This window comes from Hippoglossus hippoglossus, chromosome 1 (genome assembly GCF_009819705.1).
Source record: "Hippoglossus hippoglossus isolate fHipHip1 chromosome 1, fHipHip1.pri, whole genome shotgun sequence".
NCBI lineage: Eukaryota > Metazoa > Chordata > Actinopteri > Pleuronectiformes > Pleuronectidae > Hippoglossus > Hippoglossus hippoglossus.
This window is the reverse complement of record NC_047151.1, coordinates 883,499-900,832: the sequence shown is the minus strand read 5'-3', so window position 1 is coordinate 900,832 and position 17,334 is coordinate 883,499. Positions and strand designations below refer to the sequence as shown.

Below are 17,334 nucleotides of genomic sequence, written 5' to 3'. Positions count from 1 at the left end.
ATAAGCACAAATCTGGTTTCATAGTACAGGGCCCTGGAATCTAAGCCCTGCCTAGCCTCATGCTCCTCTCCGCCTTCCTCATAATGGAGCTTGGTCATGAGTGATGGAAAAATCATCTAGAAATACGAAGAACAATCCAATTATATACAACACGGTCACAGTATGGCAGGTAAACATCAATCTCTGTAAACATCAGGGTAGAGGAGGTTACGCCTCATTTCTGACCCCTATCACAAGGAGCCAGGAGTGCCCTCCAGGTCTCCTTCACAATATTTTTGATGTGTGGCAAGACAATGGGGCACGAGTGATTGGAGAATGGTAGCTTGATAACACACTAATGACCATCCAACAGCTATACCGTATCCCTAAAGAACACTTTTTTGGTTTCACTTTTAGTTTATTCGCTATTTTGTTAAATCTAAGAATCCTAGCTCCCCCAGTTACAGATATGTATAATGTTGTAGAGAGGTTCCTTATTGATCGAAAAGGTATTACCCATTAAATTTCCGCTTTTTATGCAATGCTCTACTCTGTCAGCCCAGGTGATGTCACAAGCATTGCACAGAAGTGGAAGAGAGACCTTGACACTGTGTTTCTTGAGGATGATTGGCAGGAAGCTGTTAAAGTGTTTAGATCCACCTTTGCATGTAATAGGCGAGACACTGTACAAAATACAACACCGCCTGCATTTAACCCCTTACATCAGGGGTCTTCAACGTTTTTCAGGCCAAGGACCCCCAAACTGATGGAGAGATGGAGCAGGGACCCTCTACTATATACAGTATATTGTATAAAATTGTGTTTTATATTAAACTGGGCCTAGTGCCATGTATAAATGCATTCAATACTAAGCTATTCAAATAATACACAGGTTCATATGTTCATGTTTTTATTTTAAACATGTGCAAGGTACAGGAGCTGCAGTGTGTGCATTGCTGACTGAAAGATAAAGTCTTCTGCCTCCATTTATCCGTTCGCTACAATATGTTGGATTCATGTTAATGTGTATTTAAAGACATTTAAATTTGTGGGAAAAAAATTGGTTGGAAAAAAATTGTCTAATCAACCAAAAATGTTGCGAACCCCCCCTGCAGTACCTCCGCGGACCCCCTAGGGATCGCGGACCCCCTGTTGAAGACCTCTGCCTTACATAATAAACAAGATGGACCATAAGGTTGTGTTATAAGTGTCAAAGAGAGATCGGATCCTATTATCATTACTTTTGGCAATGTAAATTGACTAAAAGATTCTATAGTACATTCCCTCAAGAACTGAAATAAGGGTTAAAAAAGACCCAGGCCTTTTCATTCTTGGCCTTCCCTCAGAGGAGGTGGCTCCGACCCATTTACGATTCAATCTATGCGACAAATTACTATTTTTGACAAGAAAATGTAATTTTATTAATTGGACCAAGGATAAGCCACCTACTGCCACATTGTGGCACAGGGAGATATTCAGGGTCCTCCCTCATGAAAGAATCAGTGCAGTTCTGAAAGGTAATGACGGTCTTTTAGTGAATGGTCTCACCAATTTGACTACCTACCTTGGGAATTGACATGTTTGTGTTGGAAGGCCAACACCCCCTGCGATTGCCACACTCATCTGGAATAGATTCATGAGTGTTTGTCTCCTCTATTTCAATGGTTAAAATGACCTTGTTGCAATGTTTTAACTCAACTTAATTTGATTCTCTGTATCATTCTATACTATTGTGAAATGTCAAATGTGATGTGACTGCCATTCATGGCTATGAAATAGACAATATGAAGGGGAGCTTTTGTTTGTAATATCACGGTGAGGAAGGGGGACGGACAGCTGGATTTTTCTTTGTTGTGAAAAAATGGATGGCATTGTTTTTCTTTTTTAAATGTATTTGCCTATTTTTTTACTTGCTTTTTTCCTCATCTGCCTGTGTATTGTATTGTTATGATGGCATAATGTAAAACCTTTGTTTAAAATTATATAATTTGATCTAGATATGTGTTAAGAAAGTGAAATTAGAAAAGCACAGATATTAAAAATATATAATAAAGAAGGTATAACAGCTTTGTTCTTTGATGTTGAGAAGGTATATGACATGATTGAATGAACTAACGAAATTTATTCAGTGTATAGTGTAGACTTAAAAACGTACTGATCCACACTCCAGTTCACAAGGTGGCGGTAATGCACCTAAAAGTTGTTTGCCAACCGCCATAAAAAAAAAAAAAGCAGCAGCAGCAGAAGAAGAAGAAGTGATCATACAGGTCTGACACAGGCACATGTGACAATTGTTATCAGCAGGAAACAGTGGCGCATGTATTTTTAGTCTGTCCACAATACCATCGACAAAGACAAAACACTTTAAAAGTCACTCCGAAGAAACCGTTTAACATACAGTCTAAGAGAAATCCCACAGAGGGACTCAGGTGATGCAGGATATACAGGTCGATATTCAGGTTTCTAAAAAACACAGGACTCTATAACAGAATTTAGGTAAATATCCATTTTGACTCACACTCCTTTCCAGATGGTGGCGGTAATGCACCGATAAGTTGTTTGCCAACCTCCAATAAACATCAGAAAAAGAGGAAGAAGAAGAAGAGAAAACAACAACAACATGTGATAACCTAGCAGCACTGTAGTACAGTATGGAGAAAAGTAATAACTTCTCTATCTTTATTTGGACTAGGCTCAGTGAAATGACACCTGGGTACGCCTGGTAGCAGGGAATCATATTTCCTGCCGTCCTTGTGTGCAGGTCGGGGTGTCACAGGAACCACTGTACTCAGGTAGGTGGCTGTATCGTCCTACCATGCATGCAAACATGCTAGTAACAGAAACATACATTGTGTCGTTTAAAGCGCAGCACAGCAACAGAGTGTGGGTCGCCTGACTTCGTCAAGTTAAACTAGCGCAGACAGCTAACTAAGCGACTTGTGAAAACATGGTGAGTGAAAACCAATTCAACCAGCGAAGTGCCATTTTGAACGCTGTCGTGTTGTGTGCGACCAACAGTATTTCAGGGAAGGCGGGACTACAGGTCGCACTACCTTGCTGGCTGGAAGTTCCAACAGTGTAATGTGACAGTGTGATGAACTTGTTTATGAAACACACTTGACGATAGTCGGCCTGAGAGAAACAGCCAGAGAGTTACCGCAGGTTTCTGTTGGTTCTATTGCGTTGACTGGACACACACACACACACGTGGATTTAACCTGCGAAGATGATTTAAAGCCCTGACCATGCTGTAAGAAGATGCTGTCACTTTTGTATCAGCAGGGGTAGGTTGTGTGCAAGTACTTCAGTTGTCTGTATTAAATGTCGAACAAAGTCCCATTTTAGTGCTGTCTGTCATATAACCGCAAACACCGGGATAGGAAACTAGACTTCAGAATACTGAATCAATAAGAGTAAGCATTTAAAGCCAGCCTGTCTTCTCATTCTAAATCAAGTCCACTTGATCCCACTGACTTCTCGACTACTGAAAATCGTTCAGGTAAATGTAAGAGGACCGTGGTGGACATTAGTGGGCCAAATGTAATCCGAGTTTTATAACGTCTTCATTTCATTAATGTCTTAGTGAGTCTCATCTCAAGCACAAGAACCCAATTAGTAGGCAAAGTTTGTATAAAACCTGTGGTGAATTGGTGAGTTCACAATTGCAGTGTGAACAATATGATGCAAAACAATTCCTTTATTTTCATCCCGGTGGTTAGTCTGTGTTGTTTAAAGCACAGTGGGCATATAATATGATTACGCACATGTCAATATACAAGACTTATTTGTGATTGTTTTCAGATACAGTGGTACTTCTTTTATGAACTGACGTTTCACTCTGTGTTATAGATTTGCATTCTTTATCAGGTTGCTTGTAATGAAAGATCATAGCTACTAGTATCCTGTGCATTCTTGTATAATGTGATCGTATTACTTGTTTTCCTGTCCTATTACTAACTCACAGATACACTGAGGAGATGTTTTCTTATGGGAAATCTTTAATAGTTTATTCAGGGTAGTAAAGTATTTTACATGTACAGGCATATAAATATCATAGACGGCTGCTTATAAACCATGACTACTACAGTACTGCTGTACCAGCATTTGCCTCATAGCATACCCTTTCATCACGAGCAGTACATTGCTGTGAGATATAAAGGAGAACAAGTTAAAGCACTAATTACTACCACTAATTACCATGATGGTCAGACTTGGTAGTAATAAGGCATTTTATATTATTATTATTATATAGTGTATCTCATCATCTAAGTTCATTGTGTGCACTGTGTTGCTGTTCTGCCATTAAGATGGGTCAGGCATTGTGGAGGCTGCCTCCCAGACAACAGCAGCAGCTTCAAGAAGAGCTAGCTGACCGACTGGCTGAACAAGGAGGAGGAAGACGAGAGCAAGGTAATCCTTACAATTTTTCAACATCAGATTTAGTTTAGGATTCTATAGTTTTTAGGTGACCGCTGTTATCAGAAATATTTGATTTTAATGCTTTTAGTTTCAGACAAAATATGATTCTTGTTAGAGAGAAGGAAAAAGCAGGTTTGGAATTTCAGTCCTTAATAAACATTCAACTTATTGTCATTATAGGAAGTGATGCCTTAAATCAGATGGCAAATTTGCGATTGACTTATAAATGCCGGAGATCATTTTACTCAGTTATGACAGATCTAAGGATGTTCAAATTCATACATTTGAGAAGTGTAATTTTTTTATAAGGTTCATTATAAAACTGTGGCATGACAAATAAGAATATGTCGGGCCACCACAATCTAGATATTTTATTGGAAACACTGCAAAGGTCAAAAGCTAAATTTACTGCCAATATTAAGAGTAATCAGATTAGCAATGTAGATGGAAACACATTTTTATTTATCAATGTTGTGTTGATAAGAAGAAGTTTACACCCACTTCTATTACAAGTTATGCTGATGATCTCTCTGTGATTTCAATGCATGGATAACATGTAGCTATATTTCATCAGAACTTTATTTCTTACTTATAAAGTATGAGTTATTAATAGGGTTAGGGTTTCAGATTTTTCCTGAGAAGTCTACAAATTAACTTTTAAATTCATAATATATATATATACATACAATACTGTAGCCATAAATAAGAACCAAAGAATAAGTGAATGAACTGCATTAACAGGATATAGCACTTTTATAGTCCAAACAACTAATCAAATACATAATATTCTCTGCTACCGGATTCTGGAAAAAAATGAGAATCACAATTTTCCTTCTTAGAATTGAGACCACAATTATTACCCAATATTTTTTTAATAGAAATGTTAGAGGTTGACCGAATGATAGTTTTGAGCAGGAAAAAGCAGAAAGCCATTTAATCAGTTGATACCCCCACCAACCTATAAGCTAAGTTTGGAGAAAATTCGATCAATCCTAAAAACTGATACAATCCCTCATAATACTGTTATTTTCTATATCGGGGATAGCATATTTATATACTTATGGAATTGGAAAACAGCTTTAAAATGATATGAGAAATATTTCTCTGTGACCTATATTAGAGGAGATATGACCCCAAAAGTTAAAAGATATTACTATATATATTACAAGGAGTTCCATAACATAATAATAGCTATGTAAATCATGGTTTGGAGAATCTAGTAGGACAACAAAATACTGTTTCTAGAGCAGGAGACACAAGTCAGTATCTCCTCTCTGCTGCTGTGACACTGTCTGAAGGAACCACTGGTAGAGAGGGAAAGGGGAGGGGTTGATTTGTCTCAGACAGTAGATAACCTTATGGAGTTTAACCAGATTCATGACAAACTAAGACAATCATTGAGACTACATACAGACAGCTTTCCTTTTAGTGTCTTATAATAATTCGCTATTAGCTGAACCGCCAAGGCGGTGCTTGTGTAAAACATTTCTCCTGCAGACTGTGTACCAAACAGATGAAACTACCACATTGCCACAATTGGTTTGATCAAGCTCTTAATTGGCCTTTTACTTTTTATTGCAGAAAAACAAGCAAGCATATTTTTTAAAGGAAGTTAATGCATCTCCTGTTCGCTCCACGTGTGAGTGCACAAGTGTGAGTCAAGTCGCGTGTCAGCTTGAGTGCACGCGTGTACATATGCAGGCTCGTCACAATCGTACAGAGAGTCAGAGCAAACAAACATCTGTCAGGAAATAATAAATAATAAACGTAATATAACAGATATGTGTTACTTTTCTATTGTAGTTTTGTTATATTGTTAACATGTCATCTTGATGAATGTCACTTTTATCTTTTGCTGTAATTGAAATTTCTAGCAGTTATTGGAGTTTCTTCTCACATCATATTAAATACTTTACTCATGGTTCTGATGATGTTGCTTTTTTATGACTCTGCCTCGACATGAATGATTGTGGCTGGACTTGTGAACTGAGCCAGTCTTTTTTTAATACCCAGGTTAATAACCAGGTTATGAGGACGGCCAATGTTAGGCTTTGTGAAGCCAGATAACTAAAAGATATCCTGGGTGTGTTGAACTTGCTTCATGCTACAGGCCCCTAGTCAGTAGCCAAAATGTTAGCTGGGATAACAAGAAAATGATTATTCTTATTTTCTTTTAAGGAGATGATGGAGGTCCCCAGAGGAGAGCTCCTCCACACTGTTACGGCCCTGACATCTACCATCTGCTGAGGACATGCAGGGGAGGTATGAGCACACAAATGCACGCTAAGGGCATAGCTACTGTCTGTATCTGCACTCCACTCTCTTTAATTATCAAGTTTGTCTAAATGTACATTAATCTGACATCATTATTATTATTATTTTTATTAGCCAATCCCAGCTGACATTGGGCACCCAGACAGGTCGCCAGTCCATCATAGGGCTAACATACAGAGACACACAATCACTCACTCTCGCATTCACACTGACAGTCAATTTAGAGTCTCCAATAAACCTAACCTCAATCTGAGTGTTTTTGGACTGTGGGAAGAAGCCAGATTACCTGGCAAACAGGAGAAGAACATAAAGACTCCACACAGAAAGACGAACTGGGAACCTTCTTGCTGTGAGGTTTTAGTGCTACTGCTAAATACCACAATTCAATTCTTTGTGTTTCTGGAAACACAAAAATTCTAGAACGAATCAAACAAACACAAAATAATCCATTCAGAACTGGTTGGGTCCTAATAACACCTGAAAAGTGTTGGAGTGTATTGTTAGAGTGCAGGCCAGCGGGGGAGTAGGGAGGGAGGATAACCAAGGCAAACAAGAGTAATGTGCACCTGCCCTTATCCACCACTGTGAAATTGTTGAACACTCAGTTGGGAGAATGTAACAAAATGCTTATATTAATGCATATTCCAATTAACAATATTTAAAGGGTTAGTTCACCGAAAAATGAAAATTCACTCATCTACTCACCACTATGCTGATGGAGGGGTGGGTGAAGTGTTTGAGTCCACAAAACACTTTAGGAGTCTAAGGGGTAAACAGTGTTGTAGCCAAATGAAATTACAATATACATTATGAAAAAAAAAATCTAAATGTATGTTTTTGTCTCCTCTTTTTTGGGGTTCCGCAGCTCATGAGCAGCGTGGCTTTATAGATTTGGAGATGCTGCCACCTGAATTAGGCATCACCATACTGTCATACTTGAATGCTACTGATCTGTGCCTGGCTGGCTGTGTGTGGCAGGGCCTGGGAAAAGACGAGTATCTATGGCAGGGGTAAGGAGCATCATCTCTAGTTTCTGTCATCTTTTTTGGTGATTAAAGTTATGATGTAGTGATTTCAGTCCAATTCTCAACAGTGACAACAGTTGTTTGTGTGATTGTCTATGATCTGTCATACTAAATGAATGCTGAAAGATACTTAGACTTAGAAGTGACAAAGTTCAAGGCATTGAAAACAAATGACATGTTTTAGCCATGTGCTTACTATACAATTGTTTCTGACAGCTACTGTTTCTGCTACTGTTTCTGACAGCTACTGTCCTTGTCAGTTTTCTCAGAACTTTCCAGACAAACCATATTTACCCAAATGTGTAAAATAAAGCTCTACTGTTTACTTTCATCTGTTCCATAATGCATGTCTTGATCCATTAGACTTTGTAAGTCCACATGGGGACACTGCTCCATATACAACAGAAGACTACCTGCTGGTTACTCTTACAGAAGACTATACCTACAACTAGATGAAGGCAGCCTAACATTCAATGCCAACCCACAGGAGGTAACGCATGCTTGAGTGTTTGTGTGTGTAACAATCATGATAGTGTTTAATCATATTATAAGTTATTTATCTGTTGTGTCACTAACCTGTTAGTTTAAGATAAATATCTACACTAAGAAGGTGTGTGTGTGTGTGTGTGTGTGTGTGTGTGTGTGTGTGTGTGTGTGTGTGTGTGTGTGTGTGTGTGTGTGGTGTGGCGTGGTGTGGTGTGTAGGGTATCAGTTATTTTATGTCTAAAGGTATACTACGTGACCATCCAACCGAGCTGGCTAAGTTCATCTTCTACACCAGACGGCTCAACTGGAAGATGCTAAGAAATTATCTGGATGAGAGGTTAAAACATGCACACACAGACCAGGGGCCTCACCATTAGACCCCAACTGTTATAATAAGTAGTTTTGTTAGTGTATCTGCCATGACATTAAAGATACATTTATTGGTGCCCTTTTCTAGACAAAATTGAAAATGGTTGCCTCTATTTTTCCATTGGGAATTAATTTGTGTGTATGTGCAGGCGGGATGTCCTGGACGAGTTGGTGACCCTCCATAATTTCAGTAACCAGTTCCTCCCCAATGCTCTGCGGGATTTCTTCAGACACATCCATGCACCAGAGGAAAGAGGAGAATATCTGGAAACTCTCATCACGAAGTTCAGCCACAGATTTTGTACCTGTAATCCAGTTCTTGTCCGAGAACTGGGCCTCAGCCCTGGTTAGTACTTCAACACAGTACATACAGTACTGAAAACACATTGAATATTATTACACATTTTTGTAGTTGTTGTGAGCATAATGAAACACTTATCCAGTAGGTCTAACTATCTACCTTTTGATGAAACATTGAGAAAGTTCAGACTTTTTCCTTAGATGGTTGACTTGGCTAAGAAAGAACTCAAACATGCATATTCTCCTGTATAAAAATAACTGAGGAAAAAAAATTACAGAATGGGAAATCAGGATGACAAGATTTTAGGTGGATTGGAAACATAATTGAAGAATATGATCCAGCTTGTTGCGAGCAACTTTGAGGTGTCAACTAAATAATTCGGCCATAACAACCTCCCCATCATGATGACACGCACAGAGAATATTTGAAACTGAAGCACATCATTTACATAGAAAATAGGAAGAGACCAAAACCCTACACATAAACGGACAGATACAGGAACATAATCCACATTCACACAAAAACAAAATGCGTTATTTTAAGAACGCCTCTAGAGAATCTCGTCAAAGTTGGCACAAATGTATACTTAGACTCACAGACAAACTGATTAGATTTGGGTAGTCAAAGGTCAAGGTCACAGTGATCTCACAGGCATATTTGATAACACAGAAATCTCTGGAGCACTCCGGTGAGAGGCAGGACTTAACTTATTAATTCCACTGCTGAGATCATGTATTTTTGTTAACAGCACATCGACAACAGTCTTGGTCCTTATTACCAAAAGCTCTATTGACATCTTCTTCGATGACTCAACTTTTTCATCCTGAGATGTTTTTGTTTTTTTTCCGAAGGATCTCCGGAGTTCAGTGCATGTCTGAATGCAGCTTTGGTCTCAAAGATTAGATGGTCACCTCATATGAGTCTGGGAAAAAATGTATGCGTCTCAGACCTGCAATAAAACTGCAGGGCGATAATTTTAGTTTGAAAATTATTTGCATGCCCATTATTGCTTCTAGGTTGGTATTGTAGAGGCCTTTGTCCACAGTGAAACGCCTGAACAAGCAAACATGTACCTTTTTCTTTCCTTACCCTAATATGTAAACAGCAAAATTGCAAATTTTAGACAACATCTGGGAGACAGTCCATCTTATTTCACTGTGGGGATGTTATGTGACAAAACCAGCAAGTTAATGAACAGCTCCATGATAGGCTGTATCAACACCTACAATGCATGATTATAGGAAAAGCGACACAGTGTGTAACTTTCACATTCCTATCCTACAATTTCTTGCTTCTCATCAGCCAAAATACATGAAGAAACAAGATATATATGCAATAAGCTAAAAGCATCCTATAGTTTACAACTCTGGGCACAATTTGTATAAAGTGACAGTTTGCCCTGAAGGTGGTGCTAGAGGAATACTGTTGATGTTTTGTCTAAAATAAAAGAGTCTTTATCTTCTGGACAACAAACACATTCAGTCAGTTTAAGACAGTTTGGTTGGATTTTAATAAATCTGGTGTAATCTTTGAAAGTTTGGCTGGAGGGTGATGCTTCTTTTAGGGGATCATGTCCTCTTTGGAAAATATATATGCAATTCATCCTGACCTTAACCAGTAATCACCATTCTTAAACCCTGCAGCTTGAAGACCAGTAGGTGATGTGACAGTAGAAGGGTTTTAAAGTTACCACACTTCAAATCCATTTTCCCAACCACAGAATGAGGGAAACCATCAAGGTTTTATTTCCCAAGTAATCCTGGGCTTCAGTATTGTCAATGGACCATCCATTTATCAACTGAGGGCTTTGCCAGTGTCAGCAGACCATAAAGAAACAATCTCTAACTCTGTTGCTCTTCAGTCCTAGAACCTACTTCTACGATTAGTAGCACTAGTAGGATTAGAGTAATTGTTCCAGGCCCATGGCTACAGATGTATGGATAGCTGCTTTCCAAAGGCAGATAATTTACTGTTACTCTGCCTCTCCATAGTAGCACTATACACATTTGTCTGTTTAATTTATCATATTTTAGGTTTACTTTACACATAAGATTTACAAGTCGTATTGAGAGAGTGCTAATGTTTTCTTTACTGACCTTTTTCTCTCTTTACAGTGGTTCCTTTTCAGTAATATTTTGGTTAAAAGAGGATTAGAGGTTAGAGATTCCAAGCATTGTCCTGTAGTGTTAACATCCCCGCTCACATTAGACTCTTTACTTGTTCTCCTTAGTGCCACATATAGCTTCGGTTTTTTAAAAGCTTTTGGGAAACAATGACAGCTCCATTTAATCACCATATCCTGTCATCTCTCTGCAGATGCTGTCTATGTACTGTGCTACAGTCTGATCCTGCTGTCCATCGACCTGACCAGCCCCCATGTCAAAAACAAAATGTCTAAGAGGGAGTTTATCAGGAACACTCGCCGAGCAGCACATAATGTCTCAGATGACTTTGTTGGCCACCTCTATGACAATATATATCTGATTGGCCATGTGGCTGCATAGCTGCACCAACCAGCGGCCCAGTATACATCCTCATACTGCACTGAACCACAGGAAGTGGTGATTGGGACCCTATACATGTCTGGAAAGTATGGAACACTGTGGAACTGGAATTTTCATGTCTGTCCTTTGAAGAATGTAACAATAAATAAATCTTATTTAAATATTAGTAAAACAAAGAAAATTCTCTGCTACACTGTGAGACTATGACTGTGCTACCAAATATTAGTGATGTTATTAGCGTAAAATTACAGGTCTAACATCATCTAAATGTCTTTAAAAGTGAAGAATGAGGCCGTATCAAGAGGACGAACTCTGCTACTGCACTGACACATGGGGACTAATGATTGGTGAAGGGTCTAGGAGGAAGGGGAGAACTTCCCTTCGGCTGGTCACAGATGCTGGAGGAGTTGTGCTGATTTCCAATTGGACAGGAGTAGTTTCTCATTCACTGGTAGGATAAAGACTGGTCCACCTATTCTTGTGGGAAGTGAAACAAAGGACCCAGGCTAGCATAAGATCATTCACTAGTAAAGTATTTACCAGTGTAACCTCTGACAAAGTGTGACTGTGGTCAGAACCAGAATGTCCATGTATCAAGATTCAACTACAAGAACATTTTTTCATTTTCATCCTACATCTCATACTTTTTCCTTGTGTTTTAAATTGCTTGTCTAATGAGTGTCACAAATTCATAAGGGGGTGTATGCATAGGAAATCTGATCACTTGTGGACAGGCTGCATTCATAAAAATGTTTTGAAAAAGAATGAAAAGAAGACTTTCTAGTTCTGCTGTTGAACTAGAAAATCTTCTAGAAATGAACAAACCAGAAATCAGCAGAGGCAGTAGTGGTGTTTGCAGACTCCAAAGCATTACAAATTAGATGTTATCAAAGCAGAGATCTACTGTGAGACAAAAGCAGAGGAACTAATTTGACATGAAGTGAGTTAATGAATTAGAAAGCAGACCATGCCTATTATGAGAGGCCGAACTGTACAAGTTCCCTTGACAGAAATACAAAATCTATGACTCCATTTACACCTGGCATTAAAATGTTCATGATATGGTTTTAACCTGATTACATTTACAAGTCAAATCCTTTGGTTTGTGCTGGTCAAAAAAACAATTTCAAAAATGAAGAATAGAAGAAGATGATTGCACTCAATTTAGGTGTCATTGTATTTTCCTGCTTTTCGATTGGTCTTGGCTACACTCCATTCATGGGTGTCTTGAATAATGTGATTTGGAACAGTCTCATATGGTCATTATTTTAACCCATGTTGTTAGACTGATAACACATTTACACTCATGTTTAATGTGGTCACAATACAACCCTAAGCACCTCCTCAGGTGGTTTGACTGATCACGGTCAAGATCTATCTGACGGCAATCTGATCACCCAAAACACATTTTAACACCAGGTGTCAATTGGACATTAAACACCTCAGTGGCAAGCCATGATGGTAAAATGGTAAATGGAGAAACTAACTTTGCATCACATGTTTTAGTTGTTTATTTTATAATATTTAAGTTTATATATAATATATATGGGTATAATATTAATGCTTCAAATTTATTCAGATTGTGTTTCAGTTCAGTTAATTTTTTTTTCAGCAAGCCATTCCATGAGATTGGCTCTAGAGTTGGATAAAAATGTTGGCTGAAGTCAAATGTGCAGTATTTGTGATTCATTAATTTACTGTGTCAAAAAAAAAGAAGCTATAATTTCATATTTTTGCCAAATGTTCAAGTGCCAAAGTCAAAAGCTTCATTTCATAAAAACCCAGTCACTGCTTCCCTGACATAATAGAATAATCCATCATTTTGACTTAGACAATCAGTTTTAACAACACGACTTCAGATGTGATAGGGACATTCTTCAAGGAATGATGAGGACTGCATGTTTAATTTAGCAATTATAACTAACAGTCCTTGATAAAATAGTTAAATTTAACACCAAACTGAAATGAAAAGTAATAGAACAAAAGGGTGTTATTTAAATGCTGATTATATTTGTTATTGGATGTTGAAATTGTGCAGGACAACACTACAGTTGAGAAGATGTGGTGTAAATCAGCCTAATAATGATGCCCATAAGATCCCGATATAGTATTTTCCCTCTGCCAGCAGCTAGCATGTCACAATGGCAACTAAATGTATATAGCAGAGACAGGATGGCATTGAGGCGGTTTTATAATTAAACCTAATTACCAGGGTATATATCATCACCTAGATTGCAAGTTGCAATACCAAAATGTACAACTTTTTTATTTGTCCTTTTGTAAGTAAATAGATTCTAAACTTTTCCCAGTTTGGGATTAATGACATTTTTCTTATCTTAGTTTATCTTACCATGGCTTAACTTCTAATTCATTAAAATGTATTTCATTGAAGATTAATCATTGCTGACACTGATTTCAAATTGAAACTTTAGTGTTCGCTTTCAATTTTGAAGGAAGCCCACATCCTGTAAATATTTGACGTATTAAATCTGGGCTTGACAGTATTGACATGTAATCAGTCACCTTTTCTATTGATTAATTAATTGATGATGGTAGAGCTATAGCTTATCACTAATGCTAAAATAACATTATTTAATGATATTAATTTGTACACTTTTTATATAGTAATTAAAATAATAATATAATAGTTACACTTTATGGATGTAAATAACTATTTGTAAAGAATCAGATGAAAAATATGAATTTAAAATCAGATAAAATGTTTCAATGAAAGCACACTGACAGAATGTGTTTATCTGATCCAAGTCATTAATCAGTAGTGTTAATGACTTCAACTTTGATGATTTCAAGTCCTGCAACCTAAGTAACCATAGAGTAGCTTTGTTATCACGCTCCATCCAAACCATAGGATTGTTTTCTTAATTTATTTCCTTAACAATGGCAGGCGATATGACACATAAAATCCTTTTATATGTGCGATTAATTTGCATGCTGTTAATGTTTTTCGAACTTGTATCCAGTCAATGCTTATAAATCAGTAATGGGATTTTGCTGAGCGATGTTAAGTAGCAAATTAATTGCACATAAAATATTGGTTCTAGAACATATATTGGGCCTCCAAAGACCCTAAGGTTCAGGGAGTGAATCATGGTTGGGGCTAAAATTAGTACTCTGAAAGGTGAGGGGACCCTTGTCGTCATGGTAACAATAATAACTGCAGCTACTCTATTGTTTTGTCACTTGAACACAAATCTATCTATTGCTGAAACAACTGATGCTGTCCTACACAACACCACTAGAGGTCAGTCAGTCAGTCATATTTAGCTGTTCCATGAACTATCAAATGTAGGTTGTATTAAATGTCTTATACAAATGACTTGTGGAGTCATTTTGATGATGAAATGTTATGCAGACCATACCAATGTTCTTTTTAGAGTGTAAGGTTTGGGTTAGGTTGGGGTAAGGTTAGGTGTTTAATTATGATGATTAAGATTAAGGTTATGGGGATAGTAAGTCAATGAATGTGTCCAAAGTTATAAGGAAACAAAAATGTGTGTGTATGTGTGAGAGTGAGAGCATATGCATATTTGAGATCAAACAGGCAAAAGAGTAAATCATCTCCAGACACAATATGACCTTTGACATCTGCGTTTTTGTGAATATAGCCCATCCCGGGGAAGTGTTTACGTTCTGCAAATTAAAGGAGTGCAGGGGGGAGAGATACATGACCTATATCTACACATACACAGAGACGTACATTTCATTTGTATTCTGTAAATATCTGACTATATTTGTGAATTTTGATATATGCATTTTCATACTGACTTTTCAAGCAGAAAGTAGTGCAAAGTGCTTTTAGTGTCGAGCAACCCCAAATTCCAAAAGTATTTACGGTGACATGAAATGAAAAAGTCTTACATTTTGTCAACACGGAAACATGTTATGAAAAGGTTTTAATGTGGCACATGTTACAAAATAAGGAATAAAATGTATTTCCACTTTCAGTATTAAATAAGGTACTGAAGGTGCCTGAGTAAAAATCAACTGGCACTCGCATTTATTCAGTCCAGCTCAGACCGGCGGGCCCAGCTCGTTGTCTGGTGGTAGACAGGCCCATTTAAGCTTGATAGAGATGATGGATGGCCTCCTGAGCCCAGGAGCCTGCACTTCATCAGCACAAGCAGCCACTGCAACAGCCACTGCAACACAGACATGCACTTCAGACTGGATTACAAAAGACTCCTGGTAAAACACCACACTGACGCTTCCACAGGTACTGCTGCTACTGTAACTATGGTTACTACCAAACTCATTCATCATTTACAATTGCTGCTGCTGCTATAGTAATGCTACAAACTGTACACGCACATATAATTATTATTATGACTAGACATGATAAATGTTTTTATTCAAATACTTTGCTAATGACTGTTATTGTGATGCAATAAAATGTGATAGCCTTACTTAATAAATGACAAACAAATTTAACAGTAATGTAAATTAACATATTACTGTAAATTGAATTTTACATACTAAAAATATAAGAATACGTTATTTAAATAAACAATAATAATTACATACATATGTATATATACTGATATATTATGAAAATAGCCAGTTTTGCCTGAAACTATTTTCACAATATTTCAGTGTTGAGTCATTGGGAACCAGGGACACAGTATGTGGATACAATTAAAGACATAATGTTTATATTTAAATGAACGATGCAAGACCTTGGGTTTAATTATTTCATTTTAATGAGTAGCTGGCACAAACAAAGAAATAAAAGACAATATGGGGTATAAAACATCAAACATCGATTAAATCTTATTTGTATAGCGCCAAATCTTAACATGCATCATCTCAAGGCACTTTACATATTAAAGGTCCAGTTTGTAAGATTTAGGTGAAAGGGATCTATTGAGAGAAATTTTATATAAAATAATCCTAGTGATGTTTTCACGAGTGTGTTTCATCTTAATTATACAAATTGTTGTTCTTTACCCTAGAATGGGCCCTTTATATTGAAATACTTTATATCAGGGTGGTCCTCCCTATGGAGGCCGCCATGTTTCTTGTTGTAGCCCAGACTGAACAAACTAAAAACCCTTTGAGTTTTTTTGAAAACTGAAGGTTACCACAGGTTCTCTTTCATTTTTGGAAGGAGAGGATGAGGTGAGGGGTGTTCAGCTGCAACATGACACTTCACCACTTTATGTCACTAAATTCTACACACTGCAACTTTAAAGTCAAAACCTTAAAAATTATAGAGAAACACAACAGTTCCCACAATGAACAAGCACTTTGGCGACTGTGGAGGAAAAAAAAACTAATTAACTGGAAGAAACCTCTGGCAGAACCAGACTGAATTTGGGCGGCCATCTGCTTCGACCGGTTGGGGTGAGTGGAAATAAAAATATACGGGGGTGTACTGCACTGTGGCATACTGCAGTGTGTAGCCCTTGCAGATCAGCCTGTTCATCCACCTGTCGAGTGAACATACGTGCTGCGACTCTGAATAGCACTCAGAAATTGGGCGAGCATTTGTCTGAAATGCCGCTAATGTCATGGAGACGAGGCAAGCTAGAGCCCTATACTGCCGTTGCTCGTGTCGGATTTTCCTGGGAGGCTCAATCGAAAGGGCGTGTCACACATCCGCTTGCCACCTGAGGAGATGTGAGACATGACTCAAAAAGCCGTTGTATATGAGAAGGCTCATTATCATGACATTGAGCGTTAACACACCGAAAGATGAGGAGAGAGGACGCTGCACATAGAGGCATGAACGCATGTTTAGGAGAAACGTGTGATTGTGTGACAGGAGAACATTGTTGTTGTCGTGACATGAAACCATGCTGCTTGTTAGCCGGAGGCTTAAATCTGCATATTACATTGTGTGGGAGTTGTGTGTTTAACAGCCATGGATGCACCAGCAGGCTTGGCCACAGACTGATTTACAGCAGGGAGGATGCTCTTTAGAGGAATTTGGTGTGTGGCTATTAAAAGAGCTGTTGTG

At 37.9% G+C, this 17,334-nt stretch overlaps 1 protein-coding gene across 3 annotated transcripts; it reads left to right on the top strand.

Annotated features, from left to right (window-relative positions):
- The first annotated feature begins 2,571 nt into the window (after positions 1–2,571).
- fbxo8 (F-box protein 8) lies at positions 2,572–11,533 on the top strand. Of its 3 annotated transcripts, none has more exons than XM_034606995.1 (8): positions 2,572–2,771; positions 4,287–4,389; positions 6,577–6,660; positions 7,538–7,682; positions 8,061–8,187; positions 8,402–8,520; positions 8,702–8,898; positions 11,170–11,533. In XM_034606995.1, exons 2-8 carry the CDS (start codon positions 4,287–4,289, stop codon positions 11,355–11,357), a joined length of 963 nt encoding a protein of 320 aa, XP_034462886.1. In that variant the 5' UTR covers positions 2,572–2,771; the 3' UTR covers positions 11,358–11,533. The 3 variants fall into 3 exon arrangements, with proteins under 3 accessions (XP_034462886.1, XP_034463055.1, XP_034462970.1); XM_034607164.1 differs by lacking the exon at positions 2,572–2,771 and adding an exon at positions 2,800–3,229; XM_034607079.1 differs by lacking the exon at positions 2,572–2,771 and adding an exon at positions 2,800–3,263.
- The last annotated feature ends 5,801 nt before the right edge of the window (positions 11,534–17,334 follow it).

Coding starts and splice junctions, on each gene's coding strand:
- fbxo8 (XM_034606995.1), top strand. CDS start 4,287: ATGGGTCAGGCATTGTGGAGGCTGCCTCCCAGACAACAGCAGCAGCTT. Junction 6,661..7,537: donor GCTGAGGACATGCAGGGGAG/GTATGAGCACAC, acceptor GGGGTTCCGCAG/CTCATGAGCAGCGTGGCTTT. Junction 7,683..8,060: donor GACGAGTATCTATGGCAGGG/GTAAGGAGCATC, acceptor TTGATCCATTAG/ACTTTGTAAGTCCACATGGG.